A 25,070-nucleotide genomic window follows, 5' to 3' on the forward strand; every position below is an offset into this window, starting at 1 on the left:
TGGTTTCTTTTTTTAATTAAAAAACCCTATTCAAACCAACTTGATACTGGAAGTTTTCATTTTCAGATTCCCTACTTGTTAGAAATACATTTTTTAGACTTTAACACTGCATCTGGGGATCCCTGGGTGGCGCAGCAGTTTGGCATCTGCCTTTGGCCCAGGGTGCGATCCTGGAGACCCGGGATCGAATCCCACGTCGGGCTCCCGGTGCATGGAGCCTGCTTCTCCCTCTGCCTGTGTCTCTGCCCCTCTCTCTCTCTCTCTCTCTGTGTGTGTGACTATCATAAATAAATAAAAATAAAAAAAAAATGAAAAACACTGCATCTGAAATTGTGAAAGTTGCTTTTGTGTGCAGGACTCTAATTTTCCTCTTTAAAAGTGAAATTATGGCACCCTCTGCTGCTGCTAAGAGGAATTACTGGATAGTAATAAGCAAATTTGAGTAAGCGAAGGTGTAAATGTGTACTTTAGACCTTCTGGTTACTCACAGTGGTTCTTTGTGTTCACACTGCTCAGCATTAGGCGGTATGATAGTAAACATGCAGTTACATACTATTAAACCCATATTTTGAAGCAAGTAGAGGAAAGAGTGAGCAAGTTATACATGGCATAAAATAACGTGGTGCCTTCAGGGATCTGCCGGTAGTGTCAGAGGAACTTTGAGAGGGGTGTCTGTGTGATTTTTGCAATTAAAGAAACTGCTATGGACAGAGGGTATCATTTTAGGGAGTTTCAACTGTATCGTGATAGTGCTGTTGAGTCATCAGATAGTTCCCCTTAGAACAGTAATGCCATCACTTCAGTACAGTAGAAAGAGGATGCTGGAGGCAGCGTGCTGGAGGGTTTGAAGTGGGGTCAGAACAATTCCAGGACCTGTGCGTTTGCTGAGTAGGCTGTGTAGGGCCCCAGGGAGACCCCCAACTCCAAGATAGGAGAGGCCGGGAGACTTGGAAGTTGTTGTTGCTATTCTTCTTCCTTCCCCTCCTCCTCCCCCCTCCTCCCTCTCATCCTCCTCCCCTCATCCCTCTCCTCCCCCCCCTCCTCCTCTCAAAACCCTTTTATCACCCAAATTTCAAACCTACAGAAAAATAGACCAGTATGGTGAATACCCATGTTGCCTACCTTTCAGCCAATAACTGATGACCTTGTGCTGTGTGTGCTTTCTGTCTCCCCCTCCCTCTGTCCACCATCCTTCCTCTGTCTGTTGAAGGATTTTGGAGTAGGTTGCAGATCTCCATTCTCTCCATCCCTAAATACTTAAGCAAGTTAAAGACAGCAGGGGAGAGAGATGTTCAGGGAGATAAAATCAGGACAGCTTAGGATTTGGAGGCGAAAGGTAGTGGATTCTGTTGTATCTAGTAAGAGATGCTGCTTGGTTTACAAGGACTAATTTGTGGTTATATAGTATTTTTCCTCCTCTCTTTTTGGGACTTTTGGGAGGTGGATATATGGCAAATGCTATTAAATTTTAAATAGAAACTTAGAAAATTTTTTCATCAGAAAAAAATTCAAATAGTAGACAGTGGGCAGTGTTGTTGGCTGAGGCAATGGTCCATGCTAGGCTTCTCCATTGAAGAAAAAAAAAAGTCATTACAGAGGAGGTGGCCCACCTTCTTCCACAAGGAGGAAGACAAGTCAGGCCCTTGAGCCTTGTGAAGGCTCAAGTCAGTGGATGTTTGTGTGAGAAAGCAGGTGTGCAATGAGCACGGGTATGGTCCAACCCACGTGGGATGCAGAGAGTGATCAAGAGGTGAGCTGACTGGCACCAGCATAGGTGGTGGTGGGGAGAGTAGGAGCCAGAAATGCCAAAGGGCACAAGTCATAACCACCAGCCGTTTAATGTCTTTAGTTAGGGAATTTGCCTCCTTTACCTTTGGTCTAGTGTTTTACTTTATGATCAGTGAGATTAGCAAGTCTTCCTCCTTTGGGCAGGACACCCGGGAATGGGATAAGGCATAGCATATCTTGTGTGATATTATTATAGCTAAAATTGGTAGAGATTCCAGTGTTCACACATTCATTCTTCATTCAGCGAATATTTACGGAGCCACCTACTGTGGCAAGCCCTGTGCTAAGACAGTTGGAATTCAGCAGTGAGTGACATAGATAAATGTCTTTTCCCCCTTGTGGCTGGTATTTGACTAGGAAAGACTGAACCATAGACAAGACAAATGATGTATCCATCACAGGTTGTGATAAGCACCAAGAAACCTCAAGTGGCTGAGGGGCTGTGTGGAGATTTTAGGAAGGGAGACCAGGGGACCCCACTAAGATGCCATTTGGGGAAAGGCCTGTGTGAGCAGGCCTCTAATTTTTCTAATTTTCTCTAATTTTGAGTGGCATCCATGTGCACAGAGTGTGTCTTTGTCCTTTCTTGTGTGTGGGCCTGTCTTCTCCCAAGAATGTGTGAATAGGGAGTGACTGACTCTTGGCTTCCTTTTTTTTTTTTTTTTTTTCCTGGCTTCCATATGGTATCTCCTCTTTTCTGTCCCTGCACACCTTGGCGGTTTTTTGTTTGTTTTTGTGTTTCAGACTTTTCAGTCACATTCTTTTTTTTTAATAAATTTATTTTTTATTGGTGTTCAATTTGCCAACATATAGAATAACACCCAGTGCTCATCCCATCAAGTGCCCCCCTCAGTGCCCGTCACCCAGTCACCCCCCCCCCCCCACCTCCCCTTCCACCACCCCTAGTTCGTTTCCCAGAGTTAGGAGTCTCTCATGGTCTGTCTCCCTTTCTGATATTTCCCACTCATTTTTTTCTCCTTTCCCCTTTATTCCCTTTCACTATTTTTTATATTCCCCAAATGAATGAGACCATATAATGTTTGTCCTTCTCCAATTGACTTATTTCACTCAGCATAATACCCTCCAGTTCCATCCACATCGAAGCAAATGGTGGGTATTGGTCATTTCTAATGGCTGAGTAATATTCCATTGTATACATAAACCACATCTTCTGTATCCATTCATCTTTCGATGGACACCGAGGCTCCTTCCACAGTTTGGCTATTGTGGACATTGCTGCTAGAAACATCGGGGTGCAGGTGTCCCGGCGTTTCATTGCATCTGTATCTTTGGGGTAAATCCCCAGCAGTGCAATTGCTGGGTCATAGGGCAGGTCTATTTTTAACTCTTTGAGGAACCTCCACACAGTTTTCCAGAGTGGCTGCACCAGGTCACATTCCCACCAACAGTGTAAGAGGGTTCCCCTTTCTCCACATCCTCTCCAACATTTGTTGTTTCCTATCTTGTTAATGTTTCCCATTCTCACTGGTGTCAGGTGGTATCTCATTGTGGTTTTGAATTGTATTTCCCTGATGGCAAGTGATGCAGAGCATTTTCTCATGTGCATGTTGGCCATGTCTAGGTCTTCCTCTGTAAAATTTCTGTTCATGTCTTTTGCCCATTTCATGATTGGATTGTTTGTTTCTTTGATGTTGAGTTTAATAAGTTCTTTATAGATCTTGGAAACTAGCCCTTTATCTGATACGTCATTTGCAAATATCTTCTCCCATTCCGTAGGTTGTCTTGTAGTTTTGTCGACTGTATCCTTTGCTGTGCAAAAGCTTCTTATCTTGATGAAGTCCCAATAGTTCATTTTTGCTTTTGTTTCTCTTGCCTTCGTGGATGTATCTTGCAAGAAGTTACGTGGCCAAGTTCAAAAAGAGTGTTTCCTGTGTTCTTCTCTAAGATTTTGATGGAATCTTGTCTCACATTTAGATCTTTCATCCATTTTGAGTTTATCTTCGTGTATGGTGCAAGAGAGTGGTCTAGTTCCATTCTCAGTCACATTCTTCTAATCCTAAAATTTCTCACCTAAATTAACCATAAAGTAAGTTTTCTCTCTATTACGTTGTATCTTTCCAGAGTGTGTGAGTATAAGACAGCGTGTCTGTGAATCCACTCAGAGCCTTTGCAGAATTCTGCGAAACACTCTTATGTAAACGTTTCCCATGGTTTTGAACAATGACTGGCATGGTACTTGTCTTGGCAACTTAATTTTTGTTCCATCTTCACAGGAAACTTTGGAAATGGTAACTTTTTCCCCTTTCCATTCATTTGTTTCACTCTGGAAATGAAAATAATCCATTTCAGAGTGGTGATATGCAAATTACAGATTGACAAAGTGTGGTCAGTAGATTCCAGGAACTAATATTAATGACGTTGAAGTATTGACATAGTTGGAGAAGCTAGCTTTAAAAGATATATGGCAATGAAATACTGTTAAAGGTAACCTTGGATTATAATAGACTCCAAGTCTGAGAACAGATTCCCTTTTAGTTAATACAGTATTCACTATTTTCTGTATAAGAATAGGTTCTTTAAGGGACTTACTCCCTTTTATTTTCACCTTTGGAAACCATTGTCGTTGATGAGTATGTTATGAACATCCCCTCATATGCCAGAAAGTGAGAATTTCCTTTAAGCGTGTAAAGACAGACCACCATGGATGAAAACCTAACTTAGTAGAAAGTTGTTTATATTATCCATGGCCAGTGCTTTTGAATTGCATGTTTTCTTTCATCACTATGTGTGATAGCTTTAAAAAAACATGTATATAAATATGCATTAACAATCACTGTGTGTGACATTTAGTTTACCTCTTTAGTGCTGTCTCTAGTTAGAAAATAACAATTAACTTTGATATTATAAATAATATTTAACAAACAAGAACTGATTTTTAGAAAGCTTGTATTTTTTATAGCCATGTATTAGGGCCTGAGAAACTGACAAAACTAGACGATTTGCAGATTTCTGTGTTGTCAAGTGAATAAACACATGAAATCATGTTTATAAATACCCAGATTCATTGCATATGTTTTTGGTGGACTCTATTTTTAGGCACTACTGGGTTGAACCACACAATATTAATTAGTACCTAGTAAATAGTAATATAAATACTTAGACTAAATGATTCCTATTATTTACAAAGTATACCATTGATTTTTGCAAATGGCTGGTATGTCAGGATGGGTTAGGTTGTGCTTTGGCAGCAAACAATTCCAAGAATAAATGTTCATTTCTGGCTCATGCTCTCTGTCCATTGCACACTGGTGGGGTGCTCAGCTCCATGTCCTCTCTGTCAGGATTGTGCTGGTGGAGGTGCCATTCCCTTGAACATTGGACAGCTTGGGAAAGAGATGTAAGATTCTCTTAAACGCGTCTTCCCGGGAGTGACAAACCTGATGCTTTCTTTTTATGGGTCAGGGCAAGTCATAAGACCCAAACTTACTTCAAGGAGGTGGGGAAGTGCCGTTCTCTTCCCAGGTGCCTGGAAGAGGAGAAGGCACAGAAATATTGTGGGGTTGCACCACTGTTTAACCACAGTTCGAAAATTTTCCAAAGTAAATGAGTGTCATGAAATTTACTACATTATCTACTTTGGTGTAGCAGTTGGGTTGTCAGTTATAATTGATAGTGATGGTTAAAACCATTTACTGTACCCCTAATTTATAGTCTAATCCCCTGGTGTTAGTACCTCTTCCCAGAAAAGTGTGCATTTAACTACACCAATAATTTTTTCTTACAGATTTTATTTATTTGAGAGAGAGAGAGAGAGAGAGAGAGAGAAGGGAGCAAACGTGTGCACATGAGCATGAGCTGAGTAAGGGCCAGAGGGAGAAGCAGGGTCCTCGCTGAGCAGGGAGCCCGCACTGGGGCTCCATCTCTGGACCCTGAAATCGTGACCTGAGCAGAAGGCAGACACTGCACCAGCTGAGCCACCCAGGCGCCCCTAATTACAACGGTGATTTATGTTTCAGTCTTGAGTTCCAAGACTGCCACGCGTGCTCTACAATGCAGGCTGGCTTGTATTTGCAAATGTTGCTTAAATCAGTTTGCTTGTTGATAGAAATAAGCTTTCCTATCTCTTATAATAATCTCGGGATTATTGGACCACTATCCTGGCTACTGTTAATTTTTTTAAAATATTTTATTTATTCATTCATGAGAGAGACACAGAGAGACAGAGACACAGGCAGAGGGAGAAGCAGGCTCCATGCAGGGAGCCCAATGTGGGACTCGATCCCTTGTCCCCAAGATCACACCCTGGGTTGAAGACGGTGCTAAACTGCTGAGCCACCAGGGCTGCCCCTGGCTACTGTTTAATTTGTAGTAATTTCATTTCTTCCTTAGTCTGTCTTTAAGTGTCACACTCATGTTTTTAATTGTAAAGTGTGTAACATAGAATTTACCATAGTGGCCACTGTTAAGCATTCAGTTCAGTAGTATTAAGTATATTCATATTGTTGTGTAACAGATCTCCAGAACTTTTTTTTAATATGGCAAAACTGAAACTCTGTACACATCAAACAACTCCCCGTTTCTCCTGCCCTCCTCACCCTTGGCAACCACCATTCTATTTTCTGTTTCTGTGAGTTTGGCTACTTTTGATACCTTATAAAAATATAGCTACACAGTTTTCTTTTTCTGACTGGCTTATTTCACTTAGTGTAATATTCTCAAGTTTCACTCATGTTATAGCATGTGACAGGATCTCCTCCTTTTTTTTTAAGGTGAATGATATTCCATTGTTTGTGTGTGTCTGTGTGTGTGTATAAACCACATTTTGTTTATTCATCTATTGATGGACATTTGATTTGCTTTAACCTCTTGGCTATTGTGAATAATGCTGCAATGAATGTGAATTTGCAAATATCTCTTTGAGCTCCTACTTTCAATTCTTTTGGGTATATAAGCCAAAGTGGAATTGTTCAGGGTCACATGGCAATTCCATTTTTAATTTTCGAGGAACTTTCATACTGTTTTCCATAGTGGCTGGACCACTGTAGATTCTCACCAACAGGGCACAAAGTTCCAATTTCTTTACATTATTGCCAGCAGTTGTTATTTTTTGTGTTTTGTTTTGTTTTTAGATAGTGGCTATAAGGTGATACCTCTTTGTAATTTTATTTGTACTTTCTTTAATGATTAATGATATTGAACGTCTTTTCATGTGCTCATTGGAGAAATGTCTGTTCAAGTTCTTTGCTCATGTATTTTTGTTGAGTTGTAGGAGCTCTTTACATATTCTGGATATTAACCCCTTATCAGATATATGATATGCAAATATTTTCTTCCATTCTGTAGGTTGTCTTTTCACTCTGTTGATTTCTTACTTTGTTTCCCAGAAGTTTTCAAAGATTTTATGTAGTCCTATTTATTTTTATTTGTTGCCTCTGCTTTTGGTTTCATATCCAAGAAATCATTCCCAAATTCAATGTCTTGAAGCTTACATGTGAGCAGGGAAACCTGTTTTCTTATTAAGAGTTTTACAGGTCTTATTTCATGTTAATTTTTGTATACAGTATATGGTAAGGATCCAACATAATTCTTTTGCATGTGAATATTCAGTTTTGCCAACACACTTGTTGAAGTAATTGTCCTTTCCCTATTAAGTAGTTCTGGCACCTTGGTTGAAGATCATTCATCCTGAGAGTGTTTTTTTATTTTTATTTTTATTTTTATTTTATTTATGATAGTCACACAGAGAGAGAGAGAGAGAGAAGCAGAGACACAGGCAGAGGGAGAAGCAGGCTCCATGCACCGGGAGCCCGACGTGGGATTCGATCCCGGGTCTCCAGGATCGCACCCTGGGCCAAAGGCAGGCACCAAACCACTGCGCCACCCAGGGATCTCCCTGAGAGTGTTTTTGAGATTATATGCCAGAGAGTATTTTTCCTGGGTTCTCTATTCTGTTTCGTTGGTCTGTATGTCTGTCTTTATGCCAGTCTATCTGTGTTTTGATTACTGAAGCTTCATAATATGATTTGATATCAGGAACTGTGAAGTCTCAAACTTTTTTCTTCTTTTTCAATATTGTTTTGGGTTTTCAGAGTTTCTTGAGATCCCATTTTAGGGCAGTTTTTCTGTTTCTGCCAAAAATAGGATTTTTGATAAGAGTTATAATGAATCTGTTGATTGCTTTGGGTGCAATGGACATTTTAACAATTTTATTTGCATCTTTAATTTTTTTCAGCAGTGTTTTGCAGTTTTTCACTCTATAGGTCTTTTACTTTGTTGAGTTTATTCTTAAGTCTCTTATTCTTTTTGACACTTTTGTCAATGCGATTGTTTTCTTATTGTCCTTTTGTTTGTGGTTTGTGTTTGAAAACTCAGTTATTTTATTTTGTGGTGATTTTGTATCCTGCAAGTTTGCTGAATTTGTTTAGTAGTCTAATAATTTGGGTGTGTGTGTGTAGGTGTAATCTTTTGGGCTTTGTGCATATAAGATCATGTAGTGTCATCTGTGAGCAGAGATAACTTTCCTTCTTCTTTCCTAATTTATTTCTTGCCAAATTGCAAAGAAATTTTTACTTCTAGTGCTCTCTTGAATAGCGGTAGTGAGGGTGAGCATCAATACTTTGTTCATCTTCGAGGAAAAGCTTTCAGTCTTTTAGCGTGGAGTATGATGTTAGCTGTGAACTTTTTATATATGGCCTTTATATATTGAGGTAGTTTCCTTCTATTGCCAGTTTATTGCTTTAATTGTGAAAGGTATTTAATTAGTCAAATGGATTGAGATGATCATGTGGTTTTGTTCTTCATTCAGATAACATCACATTTTTTAATTATCACATTTTGTATGATGAACCATCCTTACATCCGTAGGATAAATTCAACTTGGTAATGGTGTGTAATCCTTTAAACGTGCCATTCAACTCAGTTTGCTAGTATTTTAAGAGGATTTTAAAATTACTGTTCTTCAGGCGTATTGGTCTATAGTTTTCTTGTAGTATCTTGTTTTGCTTTGCTATCAGAGTAATGTTGGCCTCAGAATGAGCTTGGAAGTATTCCTTGCTCTTCAAATTTGGGGAAGAATTTGATGAGTTTTGGTGTTAATTCTCTACATGGTTAGTAGAATGCTCTCATGAAGTCATGTGGCCCTGGGCTTTAATATGCTGGAGGTTTTTGATTACTGTTTCAATATCCTTATTGGATATTGGTCTGTTCAGATTTTAAATTTAAGCCATTGACTTTGTAGGTTGTTTATTTCTAGGGATTTATCCATTCTACGTTATCAAACTTATTGGTGTATAGTTGTTAAGAGTCTATTATAGTCCTTTTAATTTCTGTGACATCAGTTGTTATGTCTCCTTTTTCATTTCTGATTTTAGTTATTTGAGTCATCTTTTATTCTTAGCCTAGCTAAGGGTTTATTAATTTTGTTGATCTTTTGAAAACAACTTTTGTTTCATTAATTTTTTCTGTTATATCTTTGCTCTAATAATTTCCTTTCTTTGCTAACATTGTTCTTTTTGTAGTTCCTTGAGTTATAAAGTTGGGTTACTGATTTTAGATTTCTCTCTTTCTCTCTTTTTTTTAAATGTAAGTGTTTATAGCTATAAACCTCACTCTTAGCACTGCTTTCATTATATAAGATTTGATACATTGTGTTTTCATTTTTATTTGCCTGAAGATATTTTCTAATTTCCCTTGTGATTTATTCTTTGGCTCACTGGTTGTTTAAATCTGTGTTGCTTAATTTCCACATATTTGTGGATTTTTATTTTTCCTTCTGTTTTTCATTTCTGGTTTCATTCCATTGAGGTCAGAAAAGATACTTGGTGTGAGTTCAGACTTCTTAAATTTGTTAAGACTTGTTTTGTGGTCTAACATGTGGTCTGTCCTGGAAAATGTTCTGTGTGTGCTTGAGAAAAATGTGCATTTTCTTGTTGTTGCATAGAGTCCTCCATGTATGATTGTTTGGTGCATTTAGTCTACAGTATTGTTCAAGTCCTCTGTTATCTCATTGATTTTTGTTTGGTGGTTCTTTCTTTTGAATGAATGACATTGAAGTCTTCTCTTACTGTGTTGATGTCAGTGTTTGCTTCAAAAATTTAGGAGTTCTGATGTCAGGTGTATACATATTTATAATTGTCAAAGCTTCTTGGTGAATTGACCCTTTTATCATTATATAATGTCCTATTTTGTGTTTTGTTAGTTTTTGACTTCATCTCTTTTGTCTATTAGTATGGCCACCCTGCTGTCTTTTGGTTAACATTTTCATGGGATATCTTTTTTCCATCTTTTCATTTTCAGCTTATGTGTATCATTAGATCTAAAGTTTGTCTCTAGTAGACAGCATGTGGTTGGTCTTTTTTTTTTTGTATGTTTTTTTATTGGAGTTTGATTTGCCTATATATATATATATGTATATATGGCATAACACCCAGTGCTCATGCCATCAAGTGCCCCCCTTAGTGCCTGTCACCCAGTAATCCCACCCTCCCACCCACCTGCCTTTCTACCACCCCTTGTTCGTTTCCCAGAGTTAGGTGTCTCCCATGTCCTGTACCCTCACTGATATTTCCCACTCATTTTCTCTCCTTTCCCCTTTATTCCCTTTCACTATTTTTTATATTCCCCAAATGAATGAGACTTGTTTTTTTAAATCCATTCAGCCACTCTGTCTTTTGATTAGGGAGTTTAATCCATTTACATTTAAAGTAATTACTGATAGCGACGCCTGGGTGGCTCAGCGGTTGAGCATCTGCCTTTGGCTCAGGGCATGATCCTGGAGTTCTGGGATCGAGTCCCACATTAGGCTTCCTGCGAGGAGTCTGCTTCTCCCTCTGCCTATGTCTCTGCCTCTCTGTGTCTCTCCTGAATAAATAAATAAAATCTTTAAGAAAAAGTAATTACTGATAAGGATGGTATTTTATTCCCATTTTCTTAATTGTTTTCTGTATGTCTTGTAAGTTTTTTGTCCCTCTTTTCTTTTACTACTGCCTTTTCTTTGTGTTTTAGTGAGTTTTTTTTGGACACATGCCCTTTTAATTAGCTTTTGTGTATTTTCTACAGTTTTTTTTTTTTTTGTGGTTTCTCTGGGTATTACATAAAATATCTTCATGATTTAAGTTTATTTTAACCTGATGGCTTTAGTTGCATACAAAAACTCTACTCCTTTATGTCTCTGTCCCTCCACCTTCCCTGCTTTGTTAGTGATGTCACAAATTGTGCCTTTTCATATTGTGTGTCTGTTAACATAGATTTATACTTTAATGCTTTTTTCTTTTAAATCCTATAAAAGAATGAAAAATGATTTATGCACCAACATTAGGGTTCTGTTTTTGGCCTAAGTATTTACCTTTACTGGAGAGCTTTATATTTTCTATGGTTTTGTGTTGTCTAGGGTCCTTTGTTTCATCTCCCAAGGGCAATCCTTTAGTATTTTTTGTGTGGCATGTCCAGTGGTGATTGACTCCATCAGCTTTTATGTGGCTGGGAAAGTCTTAATGTCTTCATCTTTAAAGGATGACTTTATAGATACAGTATTCTTGGTAGTTCTTTTCTTTCAGCATATTGAATATACTATACTGCTGCCCTCTGGCCTGCAAAATTTCTGCAGAGACATTGGCTTTGAATCAACAGAGGTTCTCATTTACATGAGGAGTCCATTTTCTCATGCTACATTCAAGATTGCTTTTTTCCTGTAACTTTTCAGTTTACTATATGTGGTGCTGAAGTGAGCACAGCTTTTCAGTTTCATTATAATGTGTTTCAGTGTTGGTCCCTTTGCATTTACCCTAATTGGAGTTCATTCAGCTTCTTGAATTTATATATCCATTTTTTTGCCTCAAATTTGGAAAAATTTCAGCCACTATTTCTTTAAATAGGCTCTCTATCTCTTTCCTACTTCTCCTGGGTCTCCCATAATGCATAGATAGACTTTTTGTAGTGTCCTGTATAGCCCATAGACTCTCTTTACTTTCCATCATTCCTTTTTTTTTTTTCCATTCCTGTGACTCAGTAATTTCACATGATGTTTTCTAGTTTGCTGATTCTTTCTTCTGCTTGATCAAATCTGAAGTTGAATCTGTTTAGTGCATTTTTCAGTTTAATCATTGTATTCTTCAGCTACAAAGTTTATTTACCTTTTTTAAAAAGTGTTTTTGTGTCAATATTCTTATTTTGTTCATGCATTATTTCCCTGATTTCATTTAGGTATCTTTTGTGTTGTCTTTTAGCATCTTTAGTAGAGCATCTTTAGAATTATTATTTTAAATTACTTCTCAGGTAATTCATAGATCTTCATTTCTTAAGGGTTGGTTGTGGTGCTTTATTTTGCTCGTTTGATGGAACCATCTTTAACTGTTTCCCTTTGGGCCTTTTGATCTTTTGAGATTAGGGCATTTGAAAAGACAATGATCTCTTTTAGTGTGTTATTTTTTTTTAAAGTTTTTGTTTATTGATTCTTAAGAGATGGGGGGGCGGGCAGAGCCATAGGCAGGGGGAGAAGCAGGTTCCTGCGGGTATCCTGATGTGGAACTCCATCCCAGGACCCCGGGATTGCGACCTGAGCCAAAGCAGATGTTCAACCACTGAGCCACCCAGGTGCCCCTCTTCTAGTCTTAATGGACTAGCTTCACAGAGTACAAGATCTTCACTAATCAACCTGACTAGAGATCCTGTGGACCTTCCCAACTTTTTCTGGAGATACATATTTTCTGGGCTTGTGTGTGTAATTTCTGGGGCTTACTTTTCTGCTCAGGATTTCATAAGCTCTTCCTTTCTTTGGCATCCATGTGTGACAGTGCAGTCTCCTTGATCTTATATGGCCCAGACTTTCTTCTCCGGAGCCTCCAATGTCGCATCCAAATTATTGCCTTCCTTTTAGCCTTTTTAGCCAAGCAAGAGAGAAACCAGTCCTTTGGGCTAAATTCATTGAATACAAGTTCCTCTTTTCTCTTTCCTTCCCCGAGGGAGAAGCTGGGTATTGGTTGTTTTTTTTCTTGGTTGTGCTTCATTGCAAGAGGGAAGAGGATTAAGGTAGGAAAAAAGCAGTGAACTCTCTTTGCTTCGGTGTGGTTCTTTTTGGCCTTTACTCACCTAGGTGATGCAAACACTAACTGGTTTCTAGAGTTCTCTGAGGCAATTAGGTCTTTAGATTGTTGTTAAGTTTCTCCCAAGGGAACAAGGAGCTGGGGTTTTTCTGTTCCACCATCTTGCTGATGTCAATCCCTGTACACATTTGGTTTTTAACTCTAGTCACTGTGAGGAGATTTTACTTTTGTCACCATGTCTGTATAGATAGTCACAACTGTGTTACTATTAAAGGCTTTATTGCTAAAGGGCTATATTTTTTGTAACATAATTTGACGTTAAATGTAGCTTTTTATTTATTTATCTTTTTATTTTTAAAGATTTTATTTATTTATTTATTCATAGAGACAGAGAGAGAGAGAGGCAGAGATACAGGTAGAGGGAGAAGAAGGCTCCACGCAGGGAGCCTGACATGGGACTCGATCCCAGGTCTCCAGGATCATGACCCCAGCCAAAGGTGGCGCTAAACCACTGGGCCACCAGGGCTGCCCTAAATGTAGCTTTTTAATAAACCTAGGTTTATTCTGTTTTAGGGCATATTTATATATATGTATATAATTATTATTTTTTAAAGATTTTGAGAGAGAGTGTATGCATGATTGGGGGGGGGGGCAGAGAGGGAAAAGCAGACTCCCTACTGAGCAGGGAGCCTGATGCAGGGCTTGATCCCAGGACCCTGAGATTATGACCTGAGCGGGAGGTAGATGCTTAATGGATTGAGCCACCCTAGGCCCCACTGTGCATGTTAATTTGAGTAAGAAGTGATACATAATTTTAATAAGGCTTGTGTTGTTGGCTGATTTACTTTTATGCTTTTCACGAAATTTTGAATTTACTAACTGAATTCTAGTCAGTGCTTTGCAGACATTTTGTGAATAAGAAAGATTGAACAGTGTCTGAATCAGGTTCTTGAGCTCCTAACATAGTCTGTTATTTACTGTATAGAACATAGAGAAACAATATACTTAGCTACCTTGCAAGATGTGACACTAGTTTTCTGGAAATATCTGTGGCTACAGATAGGGCATGAACTTGTAGATGTGATGTAGTCCAAGTGATCAAAACCAATGAATTGAAGGCTGGGCATATTGTATTCTGAACCTACCTGAGGTAGATACAGACATAAAAACCTTTGCAAATCCCAGCACACCATGGAAAACAAAGCAGCTCTGCATCATGATCGCCCATGATTGCACATGGTGGGTAGGTGGGTGAGTGCTGGCTGGCCACCACGGGCACAGCAAACTGCACATGGGGACAGAACAGAGGAGCAGAAATGTCCATGATTGTGCAGAGGTGGAAGGTAAGGGTGTGCAAATGTGGGCACCACAGGTGTGAGTGCTCTGGGCCCCCTCAGGGCTGCTGCTGGTACAGCGTCGGGCAGGGTCTGCCCTGTGCCAGAGGGTGGGGACATGGTTTCCCCAGTGTGATCCTTTGAGCACGGGAAAAGATGTTCAACTTAAGACTTTCAAAAGGTGGTTTCCCAAGAAGTGTGCTACCTCACACTGGGGTTCTATAAGGTCACTTTGGAAACCTCTGGAAACTCATTGAAAAATCAATGAGAACATTAAAAAAAAAAATTGGTCAGTCAGAAAAGGCATGACATCAGGGGACTGGAAAGCAAGATGTGGAGGATCTGAACATGAAATGGGCACTTCTCTTATTTATATATAGCATAAGATAAAGCAAAGATATTAAAGGAAAGGTTGTTGGAAGGGAGGGGAGCTAATATTTGGGCATTTGTTTCCAGTGCTTTAGATAGATTTCATTTAATCTATCTAAACCATTACTAAAAGTGAGTCATAGATAGTGTTTCCCTTTGAGAGCTGAGAGGACTCAATGGAAAAGGTTGAATAAGAGAGTTAAGGGGCAGCATTGTGTAGTGTGATTGGTAGTATGGGCAAGAGATCCATACATCCTGGCACTCCTCCTTTGAAACTGTGCTTAAGGTAAGTTGCTTGAAATTTAGTTTCCTTGGGGCACCTGGGTGGCTCAGTTGGTTAAGCATCTGCCTCCTGCTTGGTTAAGGTCATGTTCCCGGGGTCCTGGGATTGAACCCCTTTTTGGGCTCCCTGCTCAGTGGGGAGCCTGCTTCTCCGTCTCCCTCTGCCCCCCCCCCACTCGTCCTGCACTCTGTCTCAAATAAATAAATAAATAAAATCTTAAAAAAAATTCAGTTTCCTCATCTGTAAAATGATCAGACTACTTACATTATAGGATCATTGTAAGAATTAAATGAAACAATGCATGATGAGTTTTTAAGCTAACCTCTGGAAAAGTGTATGCACTCAATGTTACATGCCACACACACACATAGGTGTGTGTATGTATATATTTACATGTTTGTGTTTGCATATTTATACTTCATCACATGCACACACATATACATATAAAACTTAAATTGGTACCTTACTGGTTTCCCAAGGTCTCATACCTTGTAAGTTGTGCATGTGGCACATGGTAGAATGAGGAGACTGGTCTCTCACCAAAGCCTGTATTCTTTTCATTATAGAGCTTCTAAAAGTTTGCTAGATCGGAGGAAATGAGAAATAGAGTGATGAAAATGAGGTCGAAGAGTGTTAATAAAACTGTTGTCTGCTGATTGGCTGCTCTAGGTTAGGTGCTTTACTTATGTCATTGCATTTAATCTCATTTCATTAAATAGCCTGGCCAAGACCAGGGAGTCAGTATGGCAGAGCTGGTCTGTCTCATTTCAAAATCCGAGCTCTCCTCATTAGGGAGGGCTGTCTCCCCATAAGTAAACTAATAAAGTTACTCTGACCTTGACAAGGAAGGGAGCTCTTGGTCAAGGAAAGGAGCTCAAGGTCCCTGACCTTGACAAGGAAGGGAGCTCAAGGAGGGATTGCATTGGTCACATAGAGAAGTACTTCAGAATAAGGTTCATTACAGATTTTAAGGACACCTGATGACATGGGTTCCATCCTTAGGGAAATCTTGTGGGGGGACAAAAGCCCAAGAAAAATAGAAAATGATGTTGATGTATCTTAATTATCAAAAATGATTACAAGATTGGTTTGTCCAAGAGAGAGGGCTTAAGGAAATGCTGATGGAATGCTGGGATGGATCTGGAATTGAGAATTGGTCAAGAAAAATAGGAAGTTACCATTCCCTCCTGCCTCCAACAATTAGAAAAAGTGCCAAAATACGGGGGAGAAAAGAGTGAGTCATTGATGGTTAATCGTATAATCTTGAAGACTATCTAAGATTTTTTTATGGCAGGTGGTATAACATAAATAGAATGAAAAGAAAGTCCTCATCAGAAAAGAAGTATCCCTCTGTGAGAGGTCGGGAACATGCGCAGCACTGAAAATGCTGGTGGTTTTACTTGAGGACGGTGTGAGGGAAAACACGGGGGTCATGATGCACTGATTTGCTGTAGATGGTTTGAGATGGTTTGCATAGTCTGGAATGAGGTCCTTGCTTGTGAGTGTCAGTTCATTCATCACACCAGTGCTTCCAGATGGGGTAGGCGGTGGGGTGGGAACTGAGTGAGCAAGTGTGACAGTGTGTGACTTCTCACCCAGAACCCTGACCAGATGCAGCCCTGACCTGTATGGTTCATTCCCCCTTTGGGCAAGTGGGCCAGGGCTCCTTGCTGACATCCCTACAGCTTTAGAGCTGTGGTATTTTAATCTGGGGATTCTAAAGCAGTATTTCTCCTCTTTTAGGTCTTCATAGTTTTATAGGATGTTTTTCAATGGGATTCTATTTTTTTCTCTTGCTTTGGCATTTTCCTTTCCATTTGTGGGAAGGATATAATATGATTTGTGTGTTATGTAATAACTGAACCCTCTTGAGTTTGTGAAATGTGTGGGGTCTTTTTAATCTTTCATAATTTTTCCCTTTTCCTTGACAGCTAGGGTTTTTTGTGTTCAGCTGTAATAAAGCATATTTTCTTACATATGGTACCCTAATATATTGCCAGTTTTAAGTTTTAATTTTCTGTGTGTACTGACAGTTATAAGATTCTTGGAATAGACAAGATTCAAATGTGATTTTGAAATATGATTAGGAACAGCATAGTTTAAAAATATATGTTGTTTTACATATATTTCTGCATTAAACACTGGAAGTTTTTAAAAACTATTTTCCTTTGAAAATTTAAATATCTTTTAGATATTTAAGTCTCTAGCAGATAGGGTGTCATGGCATAGAATAGTGGTCAGCAAACTTGGCCTTCTCTCAGTCTCTGTAAATAAAATACAGGGACAAAGTCATACCAAACTCTTATATGTGTTGTCTGTCTTGAGACAGAGACCATATAGACCACAAAGGCTACAATACTTACTGTCTGCCTTTTGCAGGAAATGTTTGCTTATCCCTGGTATAGAATAATAAGTAGTTCTCAAGTTTTAGGGTCTCTGGACATTTTACATGCTTAAATATTACCAAAGACTCCAAAGAATTTCATTTGTGTGCATTATACTGATGTTTGCCATACTGGAAATAAAAACTGAGTAATGAAAAAAGTATTTCAGTTCATTTAAAAATAATATGTTAGGGGCGCCTGGCTGGCTCAGTCAGTAGAGCCTGTGACTCTTGACCTCAGGGTTGTGAGTTTGGACCCCACTGTGGGGGTACAGATTATTTAAAAATAACAATGTTAAAACTTGTTACACATTAACATAAATGATCTTTCTTTCTTCCTTCCTTCCTTCCTTCCTTCCTTCCTTCCTTCCTTCCTTCCTTCCTTCCTTCCTTTCTTTCTTTCTTTCTTTCTTTCTTTCTTTCTTTCTTTCTTTCTTTCTTTCTTTTCTTCTTTCTTTTTTTTAAAAGAAAGATGGATTTCAAGAGAGCTATGGGGGAGAGGGGCAGAGGGAGAGAGAGATTCCTAATTAGGCTCCATAGCACAGAGCCCAGGAGGGGGCCTTGAGATCCTGGCCTGAGTGGTAATCAGGAGTTGGATGTTTAACTGACCCAGCTGCCCTGTAAATAACATTTCTATGAAAAATAACTTGTTTCCTAAGACAAAAAAAATTTAGTAAATTGGGAATTTCTCTAGTGCCTGGATTAACAGACCTTCATTTCCATATCTCTATACTTTGAATTTGTTGCTATATATTTCAGTTGAAGGGTATGAAGAAAATCACACAGATCTGCAGATGAAAAAAGGATGAGTATTTTGATAGCCTGTTCAGTGAATTGTGAAGATTCATTGATACAGCCTCAGAACTTGTTGTGTGGTTGTTTATTAAAGGGAGTTGCCATGTGGAATCTGAAAATAGATCAATAAACTTATCATACTGGATCTTTGAAATCCATTGCTCTGTCTTGCACTTTGAATGAATCTTTTATTCATGTGTGGTTTTCTAATATCATATATTGGTATTTGAAAAAAATATTGGTTCACAATCCACATGTAGACACTATTTAAGAAATGACATTGGTTAATATTGCCCCTGATCTCAGAAGAAGCTTTGGGTATTGGGTACCTACTGGAACTACGCAAGATGGGGGCTGGGTTCTAGTGTGTTTGCGTTTGTCTGTCTGTACCTTGCAAAGTGAGGACAAGACAGCCTCTAGAGGACCATGTATTATACAATTCTATTTTTTTGCCTGAAAGCTTACTTTTTTTTTTTTTATCATTAACAATACATATTGTCATTTTTTTCAAAGTCCCAGACTCACTTCATTCATTTTCAGGAAAATATTTACCAAATACTCCATCCTGATTAAGGTGAATAGCTGAATAGCTTGTCTTTCAGTTATTCTTTTAAGTAAAAGTAGTTTTCCATGAAAAAAAGAAAACTACATTGATTTACAGAAACCATCACATAGGTGTTTTTCTTTGAAACAGACAAGACTTTATTTATGGCAGTAGTGCTTTGTGTGTACTTCTCATTTCATCATACAGAATATTAAAAAGATGGATACTGAAGAGGCAGCTAATTAGTAATTTGATTAAGAACTTTTAACTTCATTAAGAACATTCTAGAGTGAACATTTTTTTCTCTTTCTCCTCCTCTTTTTTCTTTCTTTTTTTTAATGAGAGTGCTTGGCACTGAAGAGTACAAGGATGAATAATTTCAATTTGGTACTCATGATTTTTCCCACCATTACTTTCCACCATCAGTGCAGATGTCAACACAGTACAAAAAGCAAATGGCATCTCGATATTTTTGTGGAAATAATTTGATCTAATGAAGTCCTCTGAGAGGGTCTTGGAGACTATTGGGGACTCTGCAGACCACACTCAGAGAACTGCTGGTATAAATGGTGTAAATACCATTTTATATAAGCAGATTTATGCCACTTACTACTTGTTGCCTCCTTTATTGTCTTACAGTTATAATTTATGAAGTTTTGAATAATGTTAACAGATATAGTTTGCTGCTTGCATTGGCTAATATATAATGTTTCAGATCAAGCTTTCAAAAAAAATTTTTTTTTTAAGTTGACTGTTTTATTTTTATTGCTCTATCAGATTTTGAAAGTGTAACTTAGAATAATTGTAACTGGTGAAGTAACCAGCAGTTGAATTACTGGATACAGTTGTCATTTCAGTCTCATGAAATGGTAGCATATTAATGGGATTTTTAAATACCGTAAGTTAATTGAAAGTTTTCATGCTTGAGGCACCTGGTTGGCTTAGTTGGTTAAGTGCCCAACTCTTGATTTCAGCTCAAGTCATGATCCTGGGGTGGTGAGAGTGAGACCCGAGTTGGGCTCTGTGCTCAGCATGGAGTCTGCTTGACATTCTCTCCCTCTCCCTCTGCACCTCCCCCTGCTCACCCTCTCTCCCCCTCTGTAAAATAAATACATAGATAAAATTTTAAAAAGTTTTCATATTCTTGAATACTCTGCTAAATTGAGAGGAAATGTATGTGGAAATGAGGTCCAATATTTGATTTCTTGTTCATCTACCTAAACTTTGTGGGTATGTGTAGTATTGTGGTTTATGGGAAGAAAGATATATTTGGTTTTGCCTCTCATTTTTGGCACAGAGTTCTTTTTTTTTTTTTTTAAGATTTTATTTATTTATTCATGAGAGACACAGAGAGAGAGAGGCAGCGGAAGAAGCAGGCTCCATGAAGGGAGCCCAATGTGGGACTTGATCCTGGGTCTCCAGGATCACGCCCTGGGATGAAGGTAGCGCTAAACCACTGAGCCACCAGAGCTGCCTGGCACGGAGTTCTTAAAACTCTAGGTGATAAGAGTGATAAAGGTATCTTTTTAATTGATAATGTGTGTCCCCTCTCAGCCACACCTGAGATTATGGTAATGCAGTGCCTTTTGTAAAGCTCTGGAGCATGAAGGCTGGTTGCCAATGGACCAACCTAGATTGGAGTGTTGGCACTTGGCAACCCTCCCTCTGGAGATGTGAGAGGGGCTAGAAGCAGCATCAGTCACCAGTGGCCAGTGATTTGATCAGTTGTGCTTATGTAATGAAGTCTCCATAGAACCCTGAGAGGACAGAGTTAAGAGTGCTTCTGGGTTGGTGAATGGGTGGAGGTTCAGGGAAAGGTGGGGGGGAGAGTTGTGTTCCTGGAGAGGGAGAGGACATGGAAGCTCTGTGTTCTTCCCACATATATGCCATGTGCATCTCCTCTGTCTGGCTGGTCTGAGTTGTATCCTTTTATAATAAACAGGTAATCTACTCAGTGAATGTTTTTCTGAGTTCTTGGAGAAGGTCTGGCAAATTAATAAAGCCAAGCAGGGGTTCATGAGAACCTCTGATTGGTAGTTAATGGATCAGAAGCACAGGTGAGATAGCCTGAACTTGTGATTGACATGGGGGTGGGGACAGTCTTGTGGGACCTTGCCCTGGACCTGTGGGATCTGATGCCATCTCTACATAGATTGTGCCAGAATTGAATTGAATTTGTAGGACACTCAGCTCATGTTGCAGAATTGGTTGATATGCGGAAGAGCTCAGTTGGTGTCAGAAGTGAAGTGGTGTTCTAGTGAAGTATTGAAAGGGAGAGGAGGCACACGGGAGGAGTGTGTATTTAACATTTATGGGTGCATATAAATGAAATTTTTGCAGATGACTGTTTCTCTGGGTGCAATCAGATAATTTTTGCTTTCCTGGAAACGCCAAAAACACTGGAGTTTTCTGCGACAAACACTTGCACTTCTGTGGTTGACCATTAGATGTCATGAGTGCCACGGAAGCCCTCAGGGTTACCCAAGGCCAGTAGAAATTGAACATTGTTAGCTCCTAGACCTTCACATAGTTCACTGTTTCCACATGATCTATGCCAGAAGAACCTGATACTGTGTGATATATAGAAGCAAGGTACAACTGGAATAATGAAATTTCAAAAATAAGCCTTTTTAAAGGAGGGTTGTAATAGTTCTATTGGGTATTGTAAATGTTTCAGGTGCACTTGATACCGCTGTTGGGTTCCTGGCGTTTGGATCTCTCTTTTTTATGGAAAGATGGATTGAACTTCAATTTAAGAATATTCGGTAATCCCTCTCAGGACATACTGTAACACCTGGTATTTTTGTGTTGTAGTAAATCAATTCCATACAACAGTCAGTAATAATTATAGCTGGGTTCTGACAAATTCCAAAGTATTTTCAATAAATTTCGCCAAAGAAAATAACATGATTACTACAAAAATTTAGCTCAGTTTGAAAGTTAAACTCAGCGACTCTGCTTTGTTCCACAAAATAGTAAGCATTTTTACTGGTTGGGATTTTATCAAACCACTTACTTTTTATTAATAGGCTTATATATGTTGTGAGAAGATAATTACTTTGTAGCGTATATTTCTTAAGTAACATGACTTTGGAAAAATTTAACCTTGGGTGTTTGTCATAAAATAAAAAGCGAGAAATGCTGAGGCTTTTTTGTAAGTGGCTTTGTATGTACTGCAGCAGTATCAACTCAGAAGGATGTTTTGCTATGGAAATGTAAGGTTGTCTTAGTAGATATAGAATGTTTGATATAAGATCACTTATATGTTTGTGGTTTACCAAAGTATTCTAAGTTCTTTAAGGCGTGCAGAAAGGAGTAGTTTGCATGGTATAAACTGTATTGTATGTGTATTTCTATTAAGCAGTCGGTACTATTTAGATTATGACTTACGGCATAAAGAGCTTAAATTATCTATGTAACATACATACATATGATAACTCTCTACCCACATGCATTTACATAATTGCCCTAATGGTAGAAATGTGTGTGCATACACTTCACAAATTTCAACCATTTCCTCCTCTTTTCTCAGCACAACCAAAGTCTTATTGAGTGCATTCTTTAAATCACGTATGGTCTGTTTCTTACTTTCTTTGTGTTCAAATTAGGGAGCACTTTTTTGTAGTTGAATTTTAATCCTGATTGTTATAATAATTTATGACAGCAAAGTAGAGTTGCCTCTTAAAATTATCGGGGAAAACAGCCTCAGAAATGGGCATTGATGAAACTTGGTCTTTCTCATTTATTTAAAAATAAGCTCCATGATTTATAGCTTATTTGGCATTTAAAATAATTGCCCTCACATTTTTAATTATTAGTCTTGTCTGTATGGGTACGTGTGCATATTTTAACTTTGTCAACCTTTGTACTATGAAACAAAATGCAAGCCATTGCACCGGATAGTTTGGTTCAAGATAGTCTGGTGATTTTTTTCATCCTAACATTTGCTGTGATAATTAGAAAGCTAATTTAGAAGGTTTTAATAGAATTTTACAGTTTGGACTTTTTCAATGAGCTTTGGCAAGCTCCTTTTATTCTGTAAATGAATCAGCAATTTAAAGGCTTCCTGGGTTGAAGTGAGCCAGTGTTTCGAGTGTTTACAATATCTGTTTTTCTTGTTAATATATGTTAAAATATGCTTTTAAATTACTGAATTTGCTTTACAGCAAACTGGGGAAAATGCATTAAAAATGGACTTAAACACATGGTGTGGGTCTTCTGATTTCTAAAAAATGTAAATGTAGTCTATTTTCCATTATTAGCAGTGGTCCAATTTAAACCACATGGCCTTCTCCTAGGTGTCAGGCCAGCCTCAGTTTTAATCTTCTTTTATGTTTTCATTTTATAACGTCATTGCCTGAATTAAAGAGCTCCAGTCATAATAGCCAGCATTTCTTGTTTGCTAGTCATATGCCAGATGCTGTGCTGTGAGACTTAGTCTATTTCGTCATGAAAAGATTCTAAATTGTTGTTATCCCTAATTTTATATATGGAAATTAAGGTATAATAAGATTAAAAAGTTGTCCAAGATGATAGAGTTGGCAGGATGAGAGATGAGGCCGAACTCTGGAGTCCTTTCTCCTTAGCTACGAGACAGTAGCACTTTACTGCTTATTTTGGGATAAACTGTCATTAAAACAGCTTTTGGAAAAGAGTGGATATTTTTTAAGGTGCCCCAAAGCTTAGTTTTTACTAAATGAATTGGCTTTTGTGTATTAGCATGGATTGGGAGGTCTCGTTTAGATGAACACTTCTGTGAATCCCTAACATCTTCAGTTCTTGCAGTTTCTCCAGGTGATTTGCAGTTTTGAGTTAGAGAACTTTGCAGTTGGCATATTAGGATGAGCTATTGAAAGAATTCCAACTGTTTGTAAGTTGTCGACCATCTACAGAGTCTCTGTTCTGCATTAGAAATATAGTGTGGAATCACGGTCAGAGAGGCCAAGGATTTTTAGAATAGCACCGGTGTTAAAACCTTTTTACTGTTCTCAGTCTGCACTCAGCAGTCCTCAAACCAACTGGAAAAATCTTTAAGGAAGCCTTGATACATGCATGAGGAGCTTTCGTGGTTTTAATTAGAAATTTCACATCAAAATAAAAAATCTCACACTTAATATTTGCAAGAAGTATGTAGACAAAATTTGGAAGAATTGTGATCTTGTAGCATGTCGGAATAAGAACTCTGAATTAGTTGCAGAAGGTTGCAATTTAGTAGACTTCCCTGTTACTATTTTTAAAGCATTTTTCTTCTCTTTTTAGAAACGGCCTGCTCGATATATAAATCTTGGTGGACAGCGTGGCTGCAGGCCATTGAGCTGGAATTCCCTGTGACTTTCTAAGCGGAGAGGGTTTGGTGTGCGTGGTCTCAGCCTGAGGCTTGCATCATGCCAGCTTTGTCAACAGGATCTGGTAGTGACACAGGTATGTGAACCCAAGAGGGGCAGTCTTCCTTGTATTCTTACTGAAATTTTCCTGTCCACAGTGAAAACCAGTATCACTTTAAGTAAGTGCAAACAGATCGTGCCTGTTTTTCCGTAGGCAGTGGCAGGGACACAAAATCGACTTACACGCATCCTTCCAAGATAAAAGTTGTCAAAGGACATTGTTGATTGACCACTGCTTTCTCAGGTTGTGGTGGCTTGGCAGATGCTCTTGTATGGTCTTATTTTTTGGGATAATGCCAGGAGTTTAAGTGCTTTAAAAAAAAAAGAGTATTTTAAACATATGAGAAAGCATGGCAAATGCCATGATATTCCTGTTATTATTCACTCAGATTTAAGTTCCTGTTAGGAACTTTTTGCCATCCTTCAGACCTCTCACATTCTTCTTTTAAGAAATGAAACAATCCCTACCCCATTCTTGCATTTTATTTCTACCTGTCACCAGAAATTAAAAAACTATTCTAAAGTTATATTCTGTCATTAAGGGATTCAGTTTAAACAAACAAGTATACTTCACCTTATTATCAGTGGTAAGATTTAGTGATACTTTGAATAAAGGCTTCTAAGAAAGGGAGGAAACTCATGTATGTTTGTGTAAACTCCTCCTCTTCTAATCTGTTTCAGGGGGTGGGTGAAGTAAGTCAGTGCCCCTTTGAAGTCCTAATCGGGGGTTCCTCAGAATTAGCACTTTTTAATTTTTTAAAAATGTTTTATTTATTTATTGATGAGAGGCACAGAGAGGGGCAGACGAAGGGAAAAGCAGGCTCCTCACAGGGAGCCCGAGGTGGGACTTGATTCCTGGACCCAGGATTATGCTCTGAGCCAAAGGCAGACACTCAACCACTGAGCCACCCATGCATCCCAGCACTTTTTAATTTAAAAGAAATTTTAATTAAAAAGTTTTTTTTTTTTTAGATGCTTGACACACATTACATTAGTTTCAGGTGCACAACATAGTGATCCAGCTTCTCTGTATGTTATGCTGTGCTCACACAAGTGTAGCTACCATCTGTCACTATACAACACTATATGTCATTGACTATATTCCTTTTTTTTTTAAAAGGATTTCTTTATTATTATTATTTTTATTTGTTTTTTTATTGAGAGACACCGAAAGGGAAGTAGAGACACAG

At 38.5% G+C, this 25,070-nt stretch overlaps 1 protein-coding gene across 8 annotated transcripts in view; it reads left to right on the forward strand.

The window, feature by feature from the left end:
- Window positions 1-25,070, forward strand: part of LOC144313745 (MAGUK p55 subfamily member 7) — a 301,577-nt gene that overhangs the window by 56,497 nt on the left and 220,010 nt on the right. For 7 of the 8 annotated variants that reach the window (XM_077896973.1, XM_077896977.1, XM_077896981.1 and 4 more), the window contains exon 2: window positions 23,756-23,917. In XM_077896973.1, the coding sequence (XP_077753099.1) occupies window positions 23,881-23,917 (37 nt within the window). In that variant the 5' untranslated portion in view covers window positions 23,756-23,880. Of the gene's footprint in view, window positions 1-23,755; window positions 23,918-25,070 lie in introns of those variants that run through there. The other variant, XM_077896978.1, reaches the window with a different exon arrangement.

This window comes from Canis aureus, chromosome 5 (assembly GCF_053574225.1).
Source record: "Canis aureus isolate CA01 chromosome 5, VMU_Caureus_v.1.0, whole genome shotgun sequence".
NCBI classification, from domain to species: Eukaryota; Metazoa; Chordata; class Mammalia; order Carnivora; family Canidae; genus Canis; species Canis aureus.